The 21,402-nt window shown below is 40.0% G+C and overlaps 1 protein-coding gene across 3 annotated transcripts in view; it reads right to left on the bottom strand.

The window, feature by feature from the left end:
- Positions 1-21,402, bottom strand: part of SGCD (sarcoglycan delta) — a 566,268-nt gene that overhangs the window by 357,979 nt on the left and 186,887 nt on the right. For all 3 annotated transcript variants that reach the window (XM_032851650.1, XM_032851649.1, XM_032851651.1), the window contains exon 2: positions 8,759-8,947. In XM_032851650.1, coding sequence (XP_032707541.1) covers positions 8,759-8,947 — 189 coding nt within the window. The remainder of the gene's footprint in view (positions 1-8,758; positions 8,948-21,402) is intronic.

Raw genomic sequence — 21,402 nt, 5'->3', positions numbered from 1 at the left:
GGTCCCTGACCCTCCCCCCTTAATAGATCTGTGCGCCCAAAAAAGGACCACCTGCTCCTTACAGGCAAGAAGAAAAACCTGTCACTGTCTCACTACCTTCCCAGTGAGGAGTACTGAAAGGAAGAGAGGGGACAGAGAATGGGTGTATGGAAAAGGAACAAGCCATTATAACCAGTTATTTGGGGCCACCTGTTCATGAGATTATGAGAAACTTTCTTCTCATCCTCCTGATAAATGGAGTTGTGATTGCTTTTTGTTTTTCTACCTTAATCCCATGGCCCCAGGTCCTAAAAATTGTCTAGGACATAGAAAGAAAACACAAAAATGATTGTATGGAGATAAGTGAAAAACTTTTTTGTTCAAATATCTGAGTGTACATGCCTAAGACCCATCCAAAAGGTAGGTTAGCAGGTTCTGGTCATGTTTATAACAGATAACTCCCCGCTGTGATGGAGGTGTTTTCTATGTGGTCTCCTGAGGAGAGGAGCTGTTGACTATCTGTGAGGTAGCTCGTGTGAATGAGGAACTGAATTTTTAATATTATTTCACTTTAATTTCATATTAGTGCACTTCTAGATAATGTATTTACAAAGCTACTCTAAGCTTAGAAACCCTAAATAATGATGCTCAGGCAACTCAAATGACCTGAAACCTCCTCATATTTACTGTGGCTTTTTTTTCCTCCCTATGGTCGGAACAACCCCTGCCTGCTGTGGAAGCACGGGTCTGCAAGCTCTCTGTGGTAACATGCCCCCTTGGGAATCAGAACTTCTCTCCTACAATTGCTTCATGCCTCAGTGCGAGTGAACAGAGCTCCAAGATCTGGTCAGAACTTCTGATTTTGAGAGTCATTCAGAGTTCTGAGTAACAGAACTGAAGAACAGCCCTATGACCTATAAGATCTCAAATTCCACGTGTGAGCAGCTATGTGTGATATATGAAGAGAAAAATATTTCCAGGGAGCCTGCTGACATTCCTTATTGTTCTCAATTCTACAATCATTAAAAAGGAATTTTGAGTATATGAAAACAGTAACAAGTGGCAGAAATCATGGATATTATCCATATAATAGGCTAACACTGCTCTAGTCATTAGTCAATAATTAGAGCTCAAGTTTCTCAGTCTGACGTCTCAAGAGTGTCTATGATTTGCATTCGATTTGACTTTCTTGATGTCAGCTTCCATGCTTCTCCTTCCCCACCCCATCTTTTCTCTGCAGGGGCCTAAGTTCCCAATATCAGAACCCTAGTGTCTGGGGCTTCCCAACCAAGCTGAACACACTACAACCAGACTACAATCATGGTGCTTTCCCTACTATAAACATGACTCAAAAAGGCCTTCCCCATCCTTTAAGACTCAAGAAATCTTCCAGTGCCTTTTAGCTTTAGCGGACTCCTTCGTTGATGCTCCCTTAAAATATTTGTCATTTTGGGAATGGATTAATATCACACACATACTTTTTTTTCTTTTTACTTTCTAGTAAATTCTGATCTATTAAAATAAAGGATTTTCCTATTATAATCTCCACTGTCCAAACCAGCATGGTGTCTTGCACAAATAGTGTGCTTAAGAAATATGGACTGAATTGAAGCAAATATGGCTGATAAATTATATCCATTTGTAACAAGCTTGGTTCACAGCATTTTGCAGCAGCTACAATGATTAAAATCATCCTTGAAGATTCTCATTCTTATAAAGGTACGAAACCCAGTAGGCTTCTAAGCAAAGAGGACCTTGCAGAGCCACATCCCAGGGCTGATCATGGAACAGAATGAACTTTTGTCTTTTGTTTTTTTCTGCATTACAACTTTCATGCCGCCTTAAAGAAAAAAAAAAAAAATCTTGACAGTTTTTCAGGTTGAAGAATTTGAGCTAATGGATGGAAAGTGACAAGAGTCAAAGCGCTGAGGGTCACAAGTGTGATGTTCTCAGTCTAGGAGCTGAAGTGAATGCTTCTCACACACACAATGTATTAACAGTGTTAAATGAAAAGTCTGACTAAAGCCAATAATATCATTTCCTTTCATTTGCTGAGCAAATCTGTATATTAACTAGGATGACACCTCCTATTTCAATTCTGTTTGACACTCCATTATTGCCCTTCTCTTCTCATGTAATTAAAATGTAGCAGGTAGTTGATACACAGAAGGGAGTATCTGTATTAAAAATACCTTTTCATAATCAAATTCCAGTACTCATCTCATTTATGATCTGTCTACCTTAATAAATGAACTAATAGTTCATTTTAAGGGCTATATAAAGCTCTATTAACCCATCTTTACACATTTTAATTTAAAGTGACGGGTTATTCATGATTTTTCTTTCCCATTCATTTATTCAATAAACATTCTAAATACTACGTGCTCGGCAAGGTGTTTAAACTTGTGGATTCAAATATGAAATAGTTTAAGGTTCCTGTCTCTGGAGCTTGCAGCCTAGCAAGGGAGAGGGCCAGGAAAATAAATAAATACAGTATTGAATGTCCTCCCCGCCCCACCCTGCCCCTGCCTGACAGCAGGTACAGCAGAACAGAGAAGAGGGAGTCCATCAGGTTTATCTGGAAAGGCTTCAAGAATAAATGAGAAGAAAGGGAAAAAGCTTTAAAAAGATAGTATTTATAGAAGATCAAATGTAGATACGATTTTCAAGTGTATTTCTGACCTAATGGGAGGGAAGACCTGGCCGGGCTGCTCAAAGAGCGGGACCCTGAGGACCGTGGCTTTGTCCTGCAGCCCACAGCTGATGGGGCGTCTTCCTCAGCCTCAAGGCATGCAAACAGGTTACTGCATGATGTGCAACATCCAGGCCAATGCAGTTCCTTCTCTGGGATGTCACTTGGGGAACAAGAGATGGGGGCAAGTAGAGGGGGAACTAGAGAGGAAGATCATTATAAACGGAAGGTCAAGGGCAGATAAATACATGTTTAAGTGGCGAAGAAGCAGAAAACCTGAATTAACACAGGGTTAGTTGAAGGAACAACAAAAGCAGAAGGAACCTGGCCTGCAAACAGAAGCGAATGTTGCAGAGCATGATGCCACGCGGTCTGGGGCAACCAGAGGGTGTACATCCCCACAGCAGCCTCGGTTCCTGCCAGTGCCCTCAGTCCCTCCGCTGTGACAGGCTCCCACGTGCCGGTGAGACTCCTCTCTCCTTCCCAGGGCAGGTGTATCCTCACTCCCCTCCACTTGAGTCAGTTTGACTGGGTCGAAGCTTCTTGAGCCTTCTCCAAAGAGATGAATGTCAGTGTTCTGAGTTATGGAACACACTGTCCGTTCTTTCTGGCTTTTACTGTTTTACAATGTGTCCAATTTACAAGTATTAGAATGCCTTCCTCTGACCCTCAGTGGATCTTTATCTTACTTTAGGGTAAATAAATCATGTTTTAGACATTGCACTGAACAAATTCAATTTGTCTTCATGAAAAATAGCACTTGGAAAATGGGCAGCATAGTGTACTGATTAAAAGCATGGGCTCTAGAGCCAGACTCCCTGTGACCCAATCCCAGCTTCATCACTCACTGACGGCATGACCTTGGGCACGTTACCACACTTCTTGGAGCTTCCACTTCCCTACCTGTAAAATAAGGGCAATGGTGGTCTCTACCTCACAGGGTTTTTATGAGGACTATAGGGGAAAATCATTAAGGTTTTTATTAAACAAATAGAAGTTCATTTCTCGTGTAACCACAGAGAAATGGTTTGACTTTTATAATTTTAATGAATGGAAAGAGGAACCGAAGTTATCTATTAAGTGAGGTATATAGAACACTATAATTTATGGAAGATTTATCATGTGACCTGCATTGACTGGGTACTGGGCATTCAGTATCTCATGAATGTGATCTTCACAAAGGCAATTTTTAATTGACAAGCACATATTGGGAGCCTACTGTATACTGGCACCGGGTTAGGGACACAAAGATAAATAGAGCATAAGCCCTGCTCCTGAGAAGTTCCTGGCATGGTTATGGCAACACAGCTGGGTCAGGCAACCTCACTACCCAATTTGAGCTCATCATCTGCAAAACGAGGGTGTCTGATGAGGGGAACTCCCAAGCTTCTCTCTTGTCTAACAGTGAATGACTTCACATTCCACTGTGCTAAGAGATCACAACATCTATTGATAATTCCCAAGCCTTTTAAATCTTATCACTCAATAACCACTTGTGCTAAATGATATTGTAGATGATCAAAACGGAGCATCTGGGGAGGACTTTGAGGCCACATTATTTGGACTGGGTTGCTAGAATGTGTTGGCAGCAGCAGCCGCCTTCTATGGAGTGAGATCACACGTGGTCAAGGCTAAGCCCCAAATATAAAATCATAGTGTGCCAACGGGAAGCTACCTTATAGTCTTAAGGATACCTAGTTTAATGTGTTCATTTCTATCCTGAATCTCAGAGAAAAAAGGTGATGTAGTTCATGGCCAGGTAGGCATCCATTTCCCTGACATTCATGCTCAGATTTTTTTTCTTTTTTTTTTTTTTTTTTTTTAAGTAAGCTCTACACTGAACATGGGGCTTGAATTCACAACCTTGAGATCAAGAGTCACACACTCCACTGATGAAGCCAGCCAGCACCCCCTGCCTTCCCATGCTAGGACATTTGTGCAGCCCCACAATATATCACAATGGCTAAGAGACCAGGTTCCAGAGGCAGACTGCTTGGATTCAAACTTTACTCTGCCACCCTAAAGCTATGTGATCACAAATCAAGTTATTGAGCTTCTCCCCATCCTTGTCCAGTTGATACCATAATATTACCTACTTGCATAAGGATTCAGTAATAATATAAATGGTAGCAGCCTAGTGTCTGGCACAAAACAAGCTTTTGAAAAGTTACGATGGGGATGATGATAGCAAACACTAACATAACTTACCTATTACTAGGTGCCGAGCTCCATTCTAAATAGTTTATACTCATCCCCTGGTGTACTCTTCATAGCAACACTATGATAGGTTCTGCTACTACTCCCAGGGAACCACAGCACAGAGGGGCTGAGGGACTTGACAAAATAAGCAGCAGAAGCCAGGTCTATGTCTGAAGCATCCATCTCCAGATTCTGGTTAAGGGTAACCACCACACTACGGTTGGTGTTGGGTCTCTCATGACTTCCTGTCACCAACATCAAGTCTTCCTGTGGGTCAGAGGCTGCCATAAATGCTCAACACACATGAACCCACTGAATCTCCATGTCACCCCATGACATAAAAATTATTATGAAGTTTATGTTCAATGTTTACATGAACACAGCAAAGGGATAAGACAGAAGGCTGAGACCACGGAGGGAGAGGGTCAGCAAGTACAGTGCAAAGAGAAATGACATGAGGACTGAACATTCATAACTATCGGGAAACTACTCAGAAAATGTCAATGGCTATTTCAGACAGAAAGGACATGTGTGATCAGATGAGAGACGGTGGGCCACAAAGACAGTGAGACTTGTGGCAGCTGTACAGCTTTATAGAAGAGCTGGATGATTACAGCAGTTAGGGGGAGGAGTACAGTGTGGTGGAAAGGGTTGGGTTTTGAAACAAACACTATCTCTTTTATTTACTTTTGAAGTCAAACACTATCTATTTTATTTATCTTGTTTATTTATTTTTTATTTACCTCTTTTATCTTTACCTGTGTGTCCTTCAGCACATCACTTAACTTCTCTGAACATTGTTTTTTATTAAAATGGAGACAATACCTAATTTATAAAGTGAAAATTCAATGAGAGATATTTTAAGGGTCAAGCACTGTGACTAATAGAATAAACTAACAGACAAAACTCAGTAAATAGTAGTCCCCTCGTACAGCACAGTGTGTGATTAACCAGGATAGTTTGAATTATGAGGGTTCACAGTACAGGGAAACCACACGCTCCTCCACATATGGGAAAATTGAGAACCGAAGTGTCATCTTGCTCTCCTGCCTTGTAACAAACACCAGAATATTCTGTGAGGAGCACAGGAGAGCAAAATCATTTATCTTCTCATTTACCTCCGTGACCAAGAAAACTGGATTGGGATATTTTTCCAGATTGCTCCAATGGAAGGGCTCTTCCAGCATATATCCTTGGGGATGGCACAGAACACAAGCCTGACCACAATGTAAAATTCTGGATATCCGATCTTGGATAAGTTGCCAAGTCCTCCTCCCAAGTACTTTCATTATGACATCATTATCTTGGTTCATCATTACTCAGAGGGCTTGATTATACTGTGAACTTTCCCAAATTGCAAATTATTAAATATTCCAGAGGTTAAAAAAAATCACTCTTTTTTGTTGACAATATTTTAAAATTCCTGCATAAAATGCTTACTGTTATCCCATTGATTTCCTTGCTGTTTTATCCAACATACTCCAATATAAAATTGGTTAATACTTCATTCTTTCTCAAGAACTTCACTATCAGTAAATTACTATTTGTGGAAAAGAATTATAATTCTAAAGGAATATGTTTTATACTGTGATTGATGGAAAAATATGCTTTTAACTTGCAGGGAAAGATCAATTTTCTGACACTTCAGCTCTATGTGCTCAAATGCATTACGATTATAAAGCACCAATTATGGCTAATAATGGCATTATTCTCACCTCAGTAAGTACTTGGTTTGGTACTGCTTTAAGAACTCCCAACTTTGGCAATCAATTCAGTTAACTACAGGAAATAGCCTATTTCAAATAGATTATTACCTTACTGTCATATTGCTCCCCAAGCTCACATACAATCAGAGTGAATTGTCACTCAGTATACATTTACATATACCTCTCACTATTAAGCTTGCCAGATAAAACACCCTCTAGAAGCCATAGTTGTACAGTATCACAGTTTTCAAGATTTGAGCTCATATTCCCTACCACGCTCACCCCCAAATCTTTCAGGTTCTAGAAGTTAACTTCACATCAGACTAGGTTAAAAAAAAAAAAAGTCATAGAACTAGCCTAAATAGCACAGAGAAAAGCTATAGGGGGGACATTAGTTCCAGCTAAGTTCCAATGGGAAAGTAATAAATTCTACCTTGCTTTTTGGACTCTACCACTCAACTCTCTCACCAGCCAGAATCTGGGAATGCTCCAGAATTTCTTCCAATCCTTCATCTCCTACAACCTAGTTGAGGTACACCAACACTATCTTTTAAATGTCTTTTACGTTTTTATTCTCCATTCTACTGTCCTAGCTTCAATTTTCTCTTAATTAATACTGTAGAACAAAAGCTTTCCACTTACAAGTTCTTGACACATAAAATAAGAACATCACAGGTGCTTGGGTGGCTCAACTGGTTAAGCAGTCAGCTCTTGATTTCGACTATAGGTCATGGTCTCGGGAGTCCTGGGATCAAGTCCAGTGTAGGGCTTCTGTGCTCAGCAGGGAGTCTCCCTGAGGCCTCTCTCTCTCTTGCTCCCTCAGCCCCTCCCCCCACTTGTGCACACTCCCTCTAAAATGAATAAATCTTTAAAAAATAATAAATAAATAAAAATATCCCAGAACATGCACATCAACAGAGGGCAATTATGGTCCCTTGGATTTAGTACCAGATGGACTCCAGACACATCTTAAAGCCATAAGGTCTTCTCAAAGTTTGTCTGCGAAACACAGGTAAAAATTATTCTCCAGGGTGAGGAGAAAATAAGAAATAGATAAATGGGGCTACAGGAGGATCAAAGGTTTTACCAGGCAGCTATGGAACATCAGGAAGATGGAGGAAAGAGCCAAAGCGGAAGACATCACCTCCGCGAAGGCAGGGAAGTACAACCACGCAGATTGGCTTAAGGATAAAGATGAACTTTACAATCCAGAAAAGGCAAAAATCCACTATCCTATTGGGGATTTTCACATGAAAAACCTGCTTGTTAACTGCATTATGGTCAGATTTCTTTATCAAATGGGATATTTTTATTAGCAACCTAATTGTTTCCTTCTGACATCACAAAAAATGAAAGCCATCTCAGGGCAGCAGGTTACTACCCACTCTGCGTTCAGTCAAAGTGAAAGTATTTACACTGCCAGAATCTCCAGGCAACCCAGGGATGGGGGGTGGGAACCTCAGAATAACTCCAGAAATCATATTTCCAGAATTTTCTTTTCATTTGAACTTTAACAAGGAAATGTTCAATATGCATCGTGCCCCTAACCACCAATAACAAGAATTTCTTCAAAGAAGCATAAACGCAAATTCTTAAAAAAAAATTTTTTTAAAGTGAAGCATAGCTACCCCCCCCCCCGCCCCTCATTTCTATCCTACTCAGGCAGTGGCAAAGAAAACTGGCCTTTTAAAACCCAAGGAGAATCTTAATTAACTACAGCAGTGAGCCACCAGGTATGCACAGGGAGTTATGACTCTTAGATAACCCACAAAGCCTTATTCTGCTCAGATACGGTTACCCTCTACCTCAAAAACCCTTTTATACTCCCTCCCAAAATTTGGGAAAACTTAGTACTTTGAATTTGGCCCATATTTCTTCCTGCATGATTTACTCAAAAGGCTTGGAAACTACAGGATACAGAATCACAGTTATCAAAATGGAGGGAAAGCATCCAAGAGACTGTAAAGGAGGGAAATGCCTCTAACTTGGATTCCCAGCCACTGAGGGAAAGAGATTAGAAAGAGGCAGACCCCCACATGTAATCTGAACAGAAATATTTTTTAACCAAATGCCAGGCTTGCAAGATATTTGAATCCTACTACCACCACTTTTCCACATTCCTTCTTGCTCCACACTTTCCCTTCCCCTGAGAAGGGCTAAAGAAACGTGTGTTTTTACTTACAATTGTGAAGTTCATGACTTTGAGAATCCAGATGGTCATGGCCAAGTTCACCAGTATTAAAATCATCAGGAGCAGGACGAAGAAATACAGGCATCTTTTCCGCCAGCCATAAATGCCCACCTTGTATACCTGTGGCCCCTCGGAGCTGGGCATGGTGCTCCGGTGGTGTGTGTACTGTTCCTGAGGCATCTGAAATAAACGAAGCAAGAGAGAGGCACTCACATTAAACTGCTGAGAGGGGAAGAAAAAAAAAAAAAAGAAAAGAAAAAAAAATCAGCTGATGAAGAGATATGGCGGGCTGCTGTCTGTATGTTTCCACCCTCCTGACAACTCCAAAAATCTGTTTCCTCTGGACAGAAGTGGCTCCTGTGGACACTGTATGAGTCTTTCACTTTATGCAGCCACCTCTCGTGATGTGTACTGAGACATCCACGGGCACACACACCATGGGAGGAAAAGAACCCCTAGGAAGCCATTTTCCAAACAACTCCTAGAATTCCAACCTCTTTGTGAGGGAGACACTCCACCACCTACCCAAATCCTGAGGGTAAAATTGGGAATTTGTCTGAGAAAATAAATGAGCCCCAGGAGTTCATCGTGCTAGTATGATAAGTACTCTTCAGGCATTTATTTGGGGGGCAAAATGATCTTAAATGCAATCATTCTGTACTGCCAGAAAGGCAGGGAAAACATAACAATTTTCATCTTCCCCCTACTCTAGAATTCAAAGGGATGTTGATGGGCACAGAGTAAGCCTCACTGGACTCAGGAGTCTTCAAGTGATAGCCTATGCTTAAATGTCTCCCTTGACAGAAACCTCAGTACATGCTGACTTTGATGTGAGGGGTTACACAATTCCAGTTGTGGTCAATCAACTCACTTACTTATTATTTTCAATCAACTCATTTAATTAATAAACATATAGGAGCCTCAAAGTCAAGGAAGATGTGGATATGCCTTCCAGGAGCTTGCAGGCTAATGGGAGGAATGAACTCATTAAGCAATGATTATAGTACAGGGAGATAAGTTAGAAAAATATTTGTCAGTATTAAGTAATAGACTAATCCCCCTTAAAGTAAGGAAGCTTCCCCTAATCCCTGCTGTTGACAAAATGATCTTTAAACTAGCACTACTAATTAGGTGTCAACACAAATCAAAGTAAATTTATCACTTCCATAAAACTCTAAAAGCGAAACAAGTTTTAAAATTAAATACAAACAAAGCTACTAATGTGTACCATTCAAAATGGACAATAACAGACTCCCACAAAGGATGATGATTTCCTGAAACTAAGTGGCATCATGCGGTACCCAGGGCTTTAGCACGGCACCCTCAGAGTAGAACATCCCTACTCTGCCATGAGCCATGTGACAACACAGCCCCAATTGCTTTTTTTCCATGCAAATATCTGCACAACCTTTATTCAGAGATCTTTACTTCATTTGGCCCTCTTGTAAGCATACTATATTCCCTAAGAATGAAGCTTCCTTCTATTTATTTTCGTCTTAGTCAACAGCAATTAAATTTGTGGGCCGCCTGGGTGGCTCAGTCATTTAAGCACCTGACTCTTGGTTTTGGCTCAGGTCCTGATCTCAGTGTCCTGAGACTGAGCCCTGCATGGGGCTCTGGGCTCAGCACAGCATCTGCTTGAGATTCTCTCTCCCTCTCCCTCCATCCCACTCACTTTTTCTCTTAAATAAATAAAAATATTTTAAAAATATATCAATTAAGGGTACCTGGGTGGCTCAGTGGGTTAAAGCCTCTCCCTTCGGCTCAGGTCATGATCCCAGAGTCCTGGGATCGAGCCCCGCGTCGGGCTCTCTGCTCGGCAGGGAGCCTGCCTCCCCCTCTCTCTCTGTCTGCATCTCTGCCTACTTGTGATCTCTGTGTGTCAGGTAAATAAATAAAATCTTTTAAAAAAATATATCAATTAAGTGTGTCCTATGTGGTACAAAAGTGACCATGGTGACAAACTTAATGTGGTTTCCTAACATCACATCCTTGGTTACTAGGTCATCTTTCAGATGGGTTGGAATGTGATTACTTTACAGGTTTTAGATAATCATTAAAATGTACACATAAAATCTAAAATCCCCTTAAGAACCCAAGGCCTTTGGACATCCATGGAATTCCACTGAAAAACCCAGTACATTTTTATTTATGGTTAATGGAAATTCTCAATGAAGTCCTGTATGACATCTTTCTTATTCTAGACACTACTCTAGTGCCAAAATCAGGTCCTCACATGAGTATTTATTTAAATATGTGTGTATAGCATGAATGAGTGAAAAAAACAAATGCATAAATGAGGAATGAATGATTTCCTGTCTATTGTAAGAGCTTCTGCTGTCTGGGGTGTATAGAAATTTAAGCCAAACACCATGGGAGAATTCATTTTCAGTATCCCTGCACATTTTCACTCTAGGTTCCCAAAGCACTGGGTTCCCAAGCAAGCAGTGAACTTCCTGTTACACGAGAACTTCCATTTCATAACTCAGCTCCTCAGAATTTTGTAGATTGGGACTCTGTTGTAACAATACGGCAACACAATAAAGTCATCGCTTTTTTTTTCTTTTTTTTTGGTACACATCAAAATCAATTAGAAGGGATAAGAATGTCTCCTAAGTTTGAAGGAAATTAGGCCTTTCTTTTCCATTAAAACATATTCTGTAAGTTAAGGAAATAAGCAAAGAATCTTAAAATCTTATCTGCAAGGTCTTTTATTTCCAACCAACTAATTTTATGAATGTGCTGATTTAAGACTAGAGCTGACCCACTTGCACATGGAAACGGGGTTTGTGGTAGGGAAAGGACAAGAATAACAGTACTGGACTCTTACAGGAATGCGACCAGTGAGAAATTCTTCACAAAACGGGGTAGAGAAGCTAGAGGTATTGGCACCACACCAGCTGCTTTTTCTTTGACATTTGCCCCAACCAGTGCAGGAATTACTTAATTTAGCTATAAAGTGGAAATGACATGTTCAGTAAATACTTATAAGAGACTAGGAATACGGGTATCATATCTGATTTTTTTCTTGCAAAAATTAGATATTAGATATTGACAGAATGCAGTGATTACCTCTATTAGGGTTTCTCAGTGCTGGATGTATATCAGAGAAAGCCATGGAGACTTTAAAAACCTACATGCTCAGGTCATTTCAATAATAGTCCCATAGGTAGGACTCAAGCACCAGCATTTTTAAAGGGCCCCATGCAATCTTAAAGTATAGGCAAGGTCACATACCACCAGTCTAGAACAATGTCTTTCAACCCTGACTATGCATCAGGCTCTAAGATAAACTTCTGACAAACACAAATTCAATTTCTGAGCTCTACAATGGAATTAGAATTGTCAAAAGAAAATTTTCTTTAGGTTATGCCAAGTATTTGGGACTACTACTTCTAAAAAAAAAAAGGCCTTTGATCTGTTTTTTAATAGTATGACCATTTCAAGACAAAAAGCTTGAAACAAATTCTAGAATATAATAAAGAGAAAAAAAAAAAAAAGCAGAGCTTTCTGAGGGCTTAGAACAGAACTTGGACTCCTAGGAACCACAGATTTTGCCCACCATGTTTACTGACTAGCTGAGGTGCTTAAGCCAGGAAGGGGAAGTAGTTCTCTTTCACATCAGGCAACAAATCAAAAGCTGAATGGGAATTAGAACTCAGATCCCTTGTGCGTGTGTAGTAGCTGTTCTGCCTGTCACAAAGGTTCTAGAGTCTCCACCACACCAACTGTCTACTTTAATGAGCCACATAAAACAAAAATGCACCAGTGTGCCACTCAGAAGGGAAGGGGAAAAAAGAAAGAACAGGGAAGGGAGAGAGCAATTTTTGTACAAATGGTGCCAAGAGGAAGCTATGCCAACCAAACGTAAGGAAATGGAGAGGTCTATTAATTATGCTGCATAGAAAAGGAAAATTTAGATATGCTGAGTACATTAATTTTTCAAGGCAAAACTGAAACATGTTGAGATGATAAAAACATAAGAAGAAAGATAATCTCCACTCTGTGTTTCTTTTTGATCCTCCCCAGTTGAAAACCCTCCAGGGAATGAAGCTGAAGTTTAAGGTCCTCTCATGGCCAGGCCCCTTTCATGACGCTGGGAGGCGCCCTAGTAATGCATTAACAGTATCATCCATTTTTATAAAATTGTTTAAAGTAAGATGTTTTAATTGCAACTAGTTAAAACCTTGTACCTTTTAAACTCCCTTTTTCTTGGGTGTCTTTGGAGGATTTCCATTACTTTAGGAGCTCCAGCTAAGGCAAACAGTAGTAAATATTTGTATCATTTGCAGAAACTTCCTTGTAGAGGTACCTTATATCTAGCCCTCCTAGTATAGGAATGTCTTCCGGAAATTCTTCCTCCATCTTTGGTGTCAACTCACCAAGCTGACTGTCGTGAAGGTACAGAACCAAAGTACACAATATGACGTAAATGTGTCCTACAATGGCCAGCACCAGAAATACGTGGGTAGTGCAAAAGCCAGAAGCTAGGTGAATTTTTTTTTTCAATCATCGGATATGTAAAATTTTAAGTAGGATTCAATTCTGACACCTAGTCAAAACAAATTCTCTCCTGACAAGAATATATCCAATTCAGCATATAACATGATAAATGCTCCACCCCATTTTTTTAATGGGAATCACGGAAAATAGAGTCAGAATTTTTATGTGTACAGGTTATGCGCACTGTGTTTATATTCTGTATGTAAAGTTGCATGTTTTATACATCACAACCAGTAATTAAAAAAAAAAAAAAAAACCTCAGTTCTGTTGAAATTGCCGTAAGAGACAATGATCTTTCTACTGTCTGTACAAGAAAGAGATAGTGCCAAACAGCTGTCATATGAAGAAGCGATCAAAGGCTACGCAACCAAAAAAGTGTAGAGAAAGTATGTCAGTTAATTATTCACAATATTATTTTTCTAGATTGCATGATAAGCCTTTTAAAAATTAATAATTTAATTTCCTTTCTCATTCTAAGTATATTCATGTTTTTAATTTGTTTGTGTTGCTAATTTTTTAGGTTTTTTTCTTCCCCCCCCTTAAAACAGCCCAACAAACTAGGCATCACAAAATCTGGATCCTCCTCTATTCCTGTCCACAAAGGACCCCTGGCATATGGCAAGACCTCAGCATGACACCACCATGAGATACCACCCCTCCCCAGCTGAGCACAGTGGGTGGTACTGTTATCTGTCTTTCACTGGGAGTGATTTTCAGACTTTTGATTAGGTAAGAACACCTTGCAGAAATTGATTAAATGCACATTCCTAGGCCCCATACCAATAAATTCTAATTCAGTAAGTCTATGCATCCCAGGAACCTGTGTTTTTAACATGCACTAAAATTGATTCTGAGACTTGTGGCCCAGAGACCATGCTTTGAGAGCATGAATTTGGATCCAACATAGAGATACATCGCTGGCCCAGCCTTTGCTTCTACTTGCACTATTTCTCATGAGATCACCCATTTTCCTCCCATGTCTATACACACACACATATATATTATACATATACATACACACACACACACACACACACACACACAAACATTTTTTTAATTCTGCCATTCTTCACATTTTCACTGTGCTCCTACCCTGGAATTTTCATTTCTACTGTCCTCTTTCAGCATTATATTGAATATTACACCTTTTGCAAACTTTGACATCTTAGTTTTTAAACGTGCAGAGATATTCTCTGTCATGAAAAAGAAATCTCAACTTATCTTCTGAGGTTGGGGTGCACTAGGCATTTGAATTTTACAAAGGAGTTCCTCTCTCTGCAAATTTACACTCTCATCTTGGGAATCCTAAGACTAGTACTTTCCATCAGTCTTTGGAACTTCTTAACTGTTCTACAACATGTTTTACAATGATATAGGTCATCCCTCTGAAAATATCCTAAATGCTTTTAAGTATTTAAAAGTCCTTTGTACCAGGGCGCCAGTGGCTCAGCTGGTTAAGCTTCTGCCTTCCACTCCGCTCATGATTCCAGGGTCCTAGGACTGATTGAGTCCAGCACTGGGTTCCATGTTCATCAGGGAGCCTGCCTCTCCCTCTGCCTGCTGCTTCCCCTACTTGTGCTGGCTTGCTGTGTCTCTCTCACACACAAATAAATAAAATCTCAAAAATAAATAAATAAATAAATATATGTTCTTTGAACTACAGTAGCACCTACACAATGGTGTGTTTATGTGTGTAATTACATGAAATTATATGTGTGCATGTATATACATGCATAGTTATTTGATGAATGAGTAAAAATCAAGCCAAGACTCTTCCAAGAACAAAAAGCTGTAAGGCCACAAGTAAAAGAATAAAAATTTACACAAGCTGACTCCCTTTGCAAATGTGCATATGATTATACTGATGTAAAGTAGGCTCAAATCCAAGTATGAGTCCATTCCTTTATGGGGCTATTTTCAGTGTTCACTTGTTCATAAACATAGCCAGTTGACACAGATAATCTATTTCTTGAACACAAAACGCAACAGAGTTATATTTTCCAGAAAATGAATACAGAACTTCCTGCTGTTTTTTGTTGTTTTTGCCATTAGATAGGGAGGAACTACAGATAGTCAAGGCAATGCCGTAATAACCAAATATAGTCATGGGTTAATTACGTAGATTATATATAATATATAATCTAAATATAATAGCTAATCCTATTATATATTATATATTATAAATATTAAGATAAATAATATAGTATATTATTTATATCATATTATTATTTTGTTTATTTATATATTATTATTAATCATTAATTATTATAATATATTATATATTATATTATAATAGATGTTGAGTTTCCAAAGAAGGACATTTTGGAGGGGCATATTACTAAAGCATGAGAGCTGTAACCTCATGGTCCCACACATTCAAATGTTCTTATCTGGGATCATGTAACATTACAGAATCAAGGCCTGATACTAATTTAATGTGTCAGTCTCAAGGGCAGTATTTGTCTTAATGACCTGGACTTGTGAACAACCTCTTCTTGTACTATGTGGCTCTGTTTCACTTTGGCCACTGCAGCCACCACCCATACTTTAGGGACTTTCTGATGCCTATGACACTGCTGAATGGCCTCATAAATGCCCAACATCAGTCAAGGGCACCGCTGGAGGATTTGTACAAACCTCACATTCGTGGTGAAGTCCTCACAAGATCCTCAAGTCAGGCCCAGCCTAACTGGTCCCTGAACCCAGTAGTTACTTCTCCCCTAATTAAGGAAGCTGAATTTTATGTTCAGCTTAAGCTCACCAACACTAAGCTTCAGAGTGCTAAGTCCCACTTCTTTGACAAGCTTTGACGTCTTAACACAGAAGCTTGCCTGATTGTACTCAAGCAGTCATACATTCTATACCCAGTTGACTTCCTTCCTAAATCTAATTGGTACCAATAGCTGCTAGACAATCCTATACTGCCCCAGTTCTTACATTTCATCAGTTGATCTAAAAAAGATGGAAGGGACTGGGGCAGAAACTCACAGAGCTGGCAAACTGTGTGAGGCTGAGTAAGGAGTCCAGGCTAATACTGATGTAAGCCCTTGCTTTGCCGATATTCAGTGTTTTCATTTCAACAGGCTTCTTCTCCAGGAGAAGAACACGTGTTTTCCTCTTCTCCCCCTGCCCCAGTAAAAGAAATACTTGGAGAATGGTTACAAAATCTGCATTATCCGTCTACTACGGGGGATCGCATTCTGTTTTGAGAGATGATTAAAAAATAATCTACAACCTTTCTAAAGACATGTATAATGCCATTAAGTTTCCTGATGATTTTTCTCTTGGACCTATAAAATTTTGTGGGCCATGATCTGCTCTACTAATAAGGCAGAGTAGAGAACAAGGAGGTATTGACACGTTTTGTTAATGCTTGCTATGCTCTTCTGCCCACTAGGCTTTACAAGTATCTTATTCCATAAGGGAATTTATGGGAGGGCCAACGAGTGCAACTCTGTAAAAGTTACACATGAGAAGGAAGAAACATGGCAGAAGACAGACCTGGCCTTCGAGGAAATCCCCAATCGCAATCTATATTTTCAACAAAGAAAAGAATATTTTTGATCACCTACTATGTGCCAAGTACCACAGCAGATCCTAGGGATACAATGGTCTTCAAAAGAATGAGTAGGATTGCTTTTCTGCCTTCTTCAAGCTCGTCCTTTCACAGGAAAGATGGAGCATACTCAAGTAAACAAATTAAGCCATTATAACTAAGTAAGGTGCTTAGAAAGAAACTGAAGAGGGTTCCACAGTAGAGCATGGAGGGTACCCACTCTGGGCACAGGAGGCCATTCTGACAGGGATGATAAAGATTAGAGCCAGAGGTAGAACATGTTTTTCAGCAGAGGACATAGCAAGCATTCTGGCCTGAAGGGCCTGCTTCAATTAAGCAGGGTGGCTGGCAAGGTGGGCACTAGTGAGCTCAGGACAGAGGAGGGACCAGTTTGAAGAAAGTTTGTGGCCCCACTACACCTCACCTTGTAGGTTATGACAAGGAGTAATGAATTAAAATGGCCCATAATAATAATTCTATCATCTTCTTCAGAAATAAGATAAATAATACCAATCAAGTGAGCCAGAGTTTGTGGCTTATGATGCTGCGTGTTCATATTTCCAGCACATTTACGAGTAAACACAAATCACATAACTATATATGGTTATAACCAAATAGGCACAAATTCCCCCACAGCCTGCATCACAGGCTGCATCACACATCTGGAGTCTGGGAGGAATCACAGTCATTTCAGACTATCTTGGCACATAAATAGTTTTCCATTAGCCATGTTAATTTTGAGGTCTCTGATTTAAAGCTATCTGTTTTCCAGGGTTGTTTTCATTCAGCCATCCATACAACATATTAGTCTTGGTTTGTTAATATTTGGCACAATTTAGACAATTGTAACAAACTTGTCTCTTTTAGTTGTGATATAATAATCAACACTTTTTTCTGGTAAAATTCATCCATGAGAGTAAATGCTTGTATGTGTGAAATGGTCTAAGAACTGAGAATGGCAGCTTCTTTTTAAGGACATTTGTGGATTAATTTAAAAGTTATGGTTCCATATTTCAGTTTTCTAAGAATTGGAGGAAGTGTTGAACAATTTTTACTGAAAAAAAAAAGCAGACAAGTGCATATATTTTAAAAGGCTTAAGAGTATAAAGTCAAGAAAAAAATGTTTTTTAAAGACTTACTTGTTTGAGAGAGAGAGAGACTGAGAGTGTGTGCATGAGGCGGGTACAGAAGGAGAGGGAGAGAGAGACTCTCAAGCAGACTCCCCACTGAGTGTGGAGCCCAACGTGGGGCTTGATTTCCTGACCCTGAGATCCCGACCTGAGCTGAAACCAACCGTTGGATACTTAATTGACTGAACTACCCATGTGACCCTCAAGAAAGTTTTTCTTTCACACTTTTAGCTTCCCTCCAGAGAATCAGCTATTACCAGCTTTTTAAAATCTTTATAGCAATGTTCAACACATAGGCAGGCTTAATTCAATATGGACATTAAATATGTATACACACATTTAAATGTTTCTTTTTTACACAAGGAAGGGCAAATTTAATGCTCTTTATTGTTCTGAATCTAACTCGGTCCACTTAATACAGCTAAGTGATAGTCCATGAAAACAGAGAAATTTGTATTTTTTTTTAAAGTCAAACAGTTTTAAATTATATAGATGCAGGATATTTAACTTAGCCAACTCCTTAGTTATGAACATTGAGGTTGTTTCCAATAATTTTTTGTTTCCAAGGCTTATTTTAACAAATAAATCATTATCAGGTATTATCCTATATGGCACTAGACATTAGCAGTAAAAAGATGCCCTGCTTCTTGGACCTTCCAGTCTAGTGGAGGCAACAATAAAGAGAAAAATAAACAAATATGTAATTTTAAACTTAGCCTTGGGAAAAAGTCTTTGCAAGGAATAAAGGAAAGCAGGAGAAGGGGGGCAAACAATGAGTGGGAGGCTCCTGTTTCTAGATGGTCAGGGAAAACTCTGCAGTTGAGAGACTTGTGAAAAAGCATCAACGAGTAAGAAAGCACATGATAAGGACATCTGGGGGGAAGCACTCTGGTCAGAAGAAACAATATAAGCAAGTGCAAAGAGGTGGGATTTTTTTGGGCAAGCGTGAAGGACAAGGTGGCTAGACCCCAGAGCAAAGAAGGGGGAAAGTGTTCGACAATTAGCTTGTGACTGCAGGCCGAAGGGATGCACACTGGGTCTTACAAACCACAGTGAGACCCTGAACTAGGATACAGATTATGATAGTAACTATCAAAAAACCGAGGCATCAGAGAAAGAAGAGCTGATCTTCATGTTGCAATCACTCCAGCTGGTCTGTAAGGGACAGAATCCTGGGATGAGAATGTAGGTGGAGAAACCAGGCACTTGTGACTACTGCTATCACCCAGGGTCGGGGGGACAGGGTCGGGGGGACAGGACTGGCAGCGGTGAAAGAGAAGTTGGCAAGCTAGTACTGTATTTCAAGTCTATCTGGAAGATAGAGCTAATGGGTTCACTGCTACCAGAGATAAAGAATGAGGGCAGGTAAAGGAGAGAAGTTGGGGAATGCTAAGGGTCTGTTGTGTGCAACTGGGTGAAGGATGGTACCATCCCCATCATGATGGGGAACAATGGGGCATAGAAGGCTCATGGGCAGGAGGCAAATGGAGTGTGTTGGGGGCGGGGGGAGAGAGAGAAACCACTGTTGAGTTAAGCTGATTTTGAAATGTACAGAAAAATCCATGGGGTTTTGAAAGGAGTCGGGAATTCAGGGGAAAGATGGGGCATAGTGATCAAGTGTTAAGTCTCCTGTAAATGAATATTATTTAAAGCCCCAGGAATGGTGCATACATGTTTCCTATATGTCCCAATACTCCTCTCAGAGAGGTCCTGAGAAATCAAATTGCTTAGTCAGGTTATGATGTGGAGGGGGAGAGGGGTACTGTTTCTTATACATACTAACAGAGTTCTCCTCCAAAGTATGATATGCCTTATATTTAAATTCAAAATATTTATTTCTGGTGAACTGGAAGATATTTCAGTATAATTACGACCATTCTCACTGTCCCTGATATTTAGAAGTCTGAAGTATCTGCTGAGATAGATGTAGATGGAAATATATTTTTGAAACACACACACATATTTGTACCAGGCATCATTAGATGTATGAGCTCATACATTTCTGACAACACTCTGGGAGATGAATATGATTAAAGCTATGTCATAAATTAAGATCCTAAGGTACTGAAGAGTAAAGGAAAGTCCTCAAGGATAGCTCTAATTAATAAGTTGGTTAAGGTCTTGACTCAAACTGAGGTCCAGTTTTCTTTCCATTGAGCATGAAATGTGGCAAAGACCTTCCTTTCCCTGAACATAACCCAAAGAGTTTAGAATTACCATCTATGTGTACTTAGCGTGGCGTGCACTGAAAATGGTGTAAGTGATGGCACCACTGGAAAAATCTGTGTTTTCCTTCAGCCACTCCCATGGGACTGTTCTGGGCAATTGGAATACATCAATGACCTCAAACACAGATGCCTCATCTCACAGCAGTGGTAGGAGGCAGCTATGGGAGAGACAGATAAACATGAAAGCCAAAGTATATTATATACTTAGATTACCGGGGATGAATACGATGGATAAAGGACCCCCCCCCCCTGCAAAAAAAAGACAGGAAAAGTGGGATCAGCTGTCCAGGGATGGAGTGGGGAACAGAGCAAGTTCAATTTTTAAAAGCCTGGGAAATGTTAACCTCATGGAGAAGGTAGTGTCAGAGCGGACTTGAAGGAACCTTGGGGTTCCCTGAAGTTTGGCTCAATGTAGTTCTTTTTTTTTTTTTAAGATTTTATTTATTTATTTGACAGACAGAGATCACAGATAGGCAGAGAGGCAGGCAGAGAGAGAGAGAGGAGGAAGCAGGCTCCCTGCAGAGCAGAGAGCCCTAATGTGGGGCTTGATCCCAGGACCCTGGGATCATGACCTGAGCCGAAGGCAGAGGCTTAACCCACTGAGCCACCAAGGTGCCCCTCAATGTAGTTCTTTTTTTATTTTATTTTATTTTATTTTATTTTTATTTTCAGCATAACAGTATTCATTGTTTTTGTACCACACCCAGTGTAGTTCTTGATGTGGCAGGTTGAGGACTAGAAGGGAATGTGGAACTGAACACTCTTAAAGAGAACAAATAATTTCAAACACCTGACTGCAATTTTAATGATGTCATTTGCACATGCAAACGAAGCTACGTCCCTCCACCATGGCCTCCCCGATGGACAGCTTTCTTAACAGGAGTCACAATCCTTTTACAGCAAACCAGCTGTATTGTACAAGACCAACCCTCCAATGCCTGTGATGACTCTGACCAGAAGCAGATAATGACAATCCCAGTCGAGCCACTCTAGCTCTTCTGTGCCTTGGGGATCAAGCTATATAATAAAATAATAATGACCAGGACTCAAACACTTAAGACCAGACAATGAGACCCAAGCATGAAGGGAACACAGGCAATAGGAAACCCAAATCATTATTTAACAGATGACAAAACCAGATTCAGGAAAATCATAGGGTAAGTCAGGAACAGGGCCAAGGCTGGCCTAAGACATAACCACATGTTCCCCACAAATTCC

The sequence above is a fragment of the Lontra canadensis genome, unplaced genomic scaffold (assembly GCF_010015895.1).
Source record: "Lontra canadensis isolate GAN:19392208 unplaced genomic scaffold, GSC_riverotter_1.0 scaffold5, whole genome shotgun sequence".
Taxonomy (NCBI): Eukaryota; Metazoa; Chordata; class Mammalia; order Carnivora; family Mustelidae; genus Lontra; species Lontra canadensis.
Note: the sequence above shows the minus strand (reverse complement) of the source record. Positions and strands in the feature narration are given on the sequence as shown.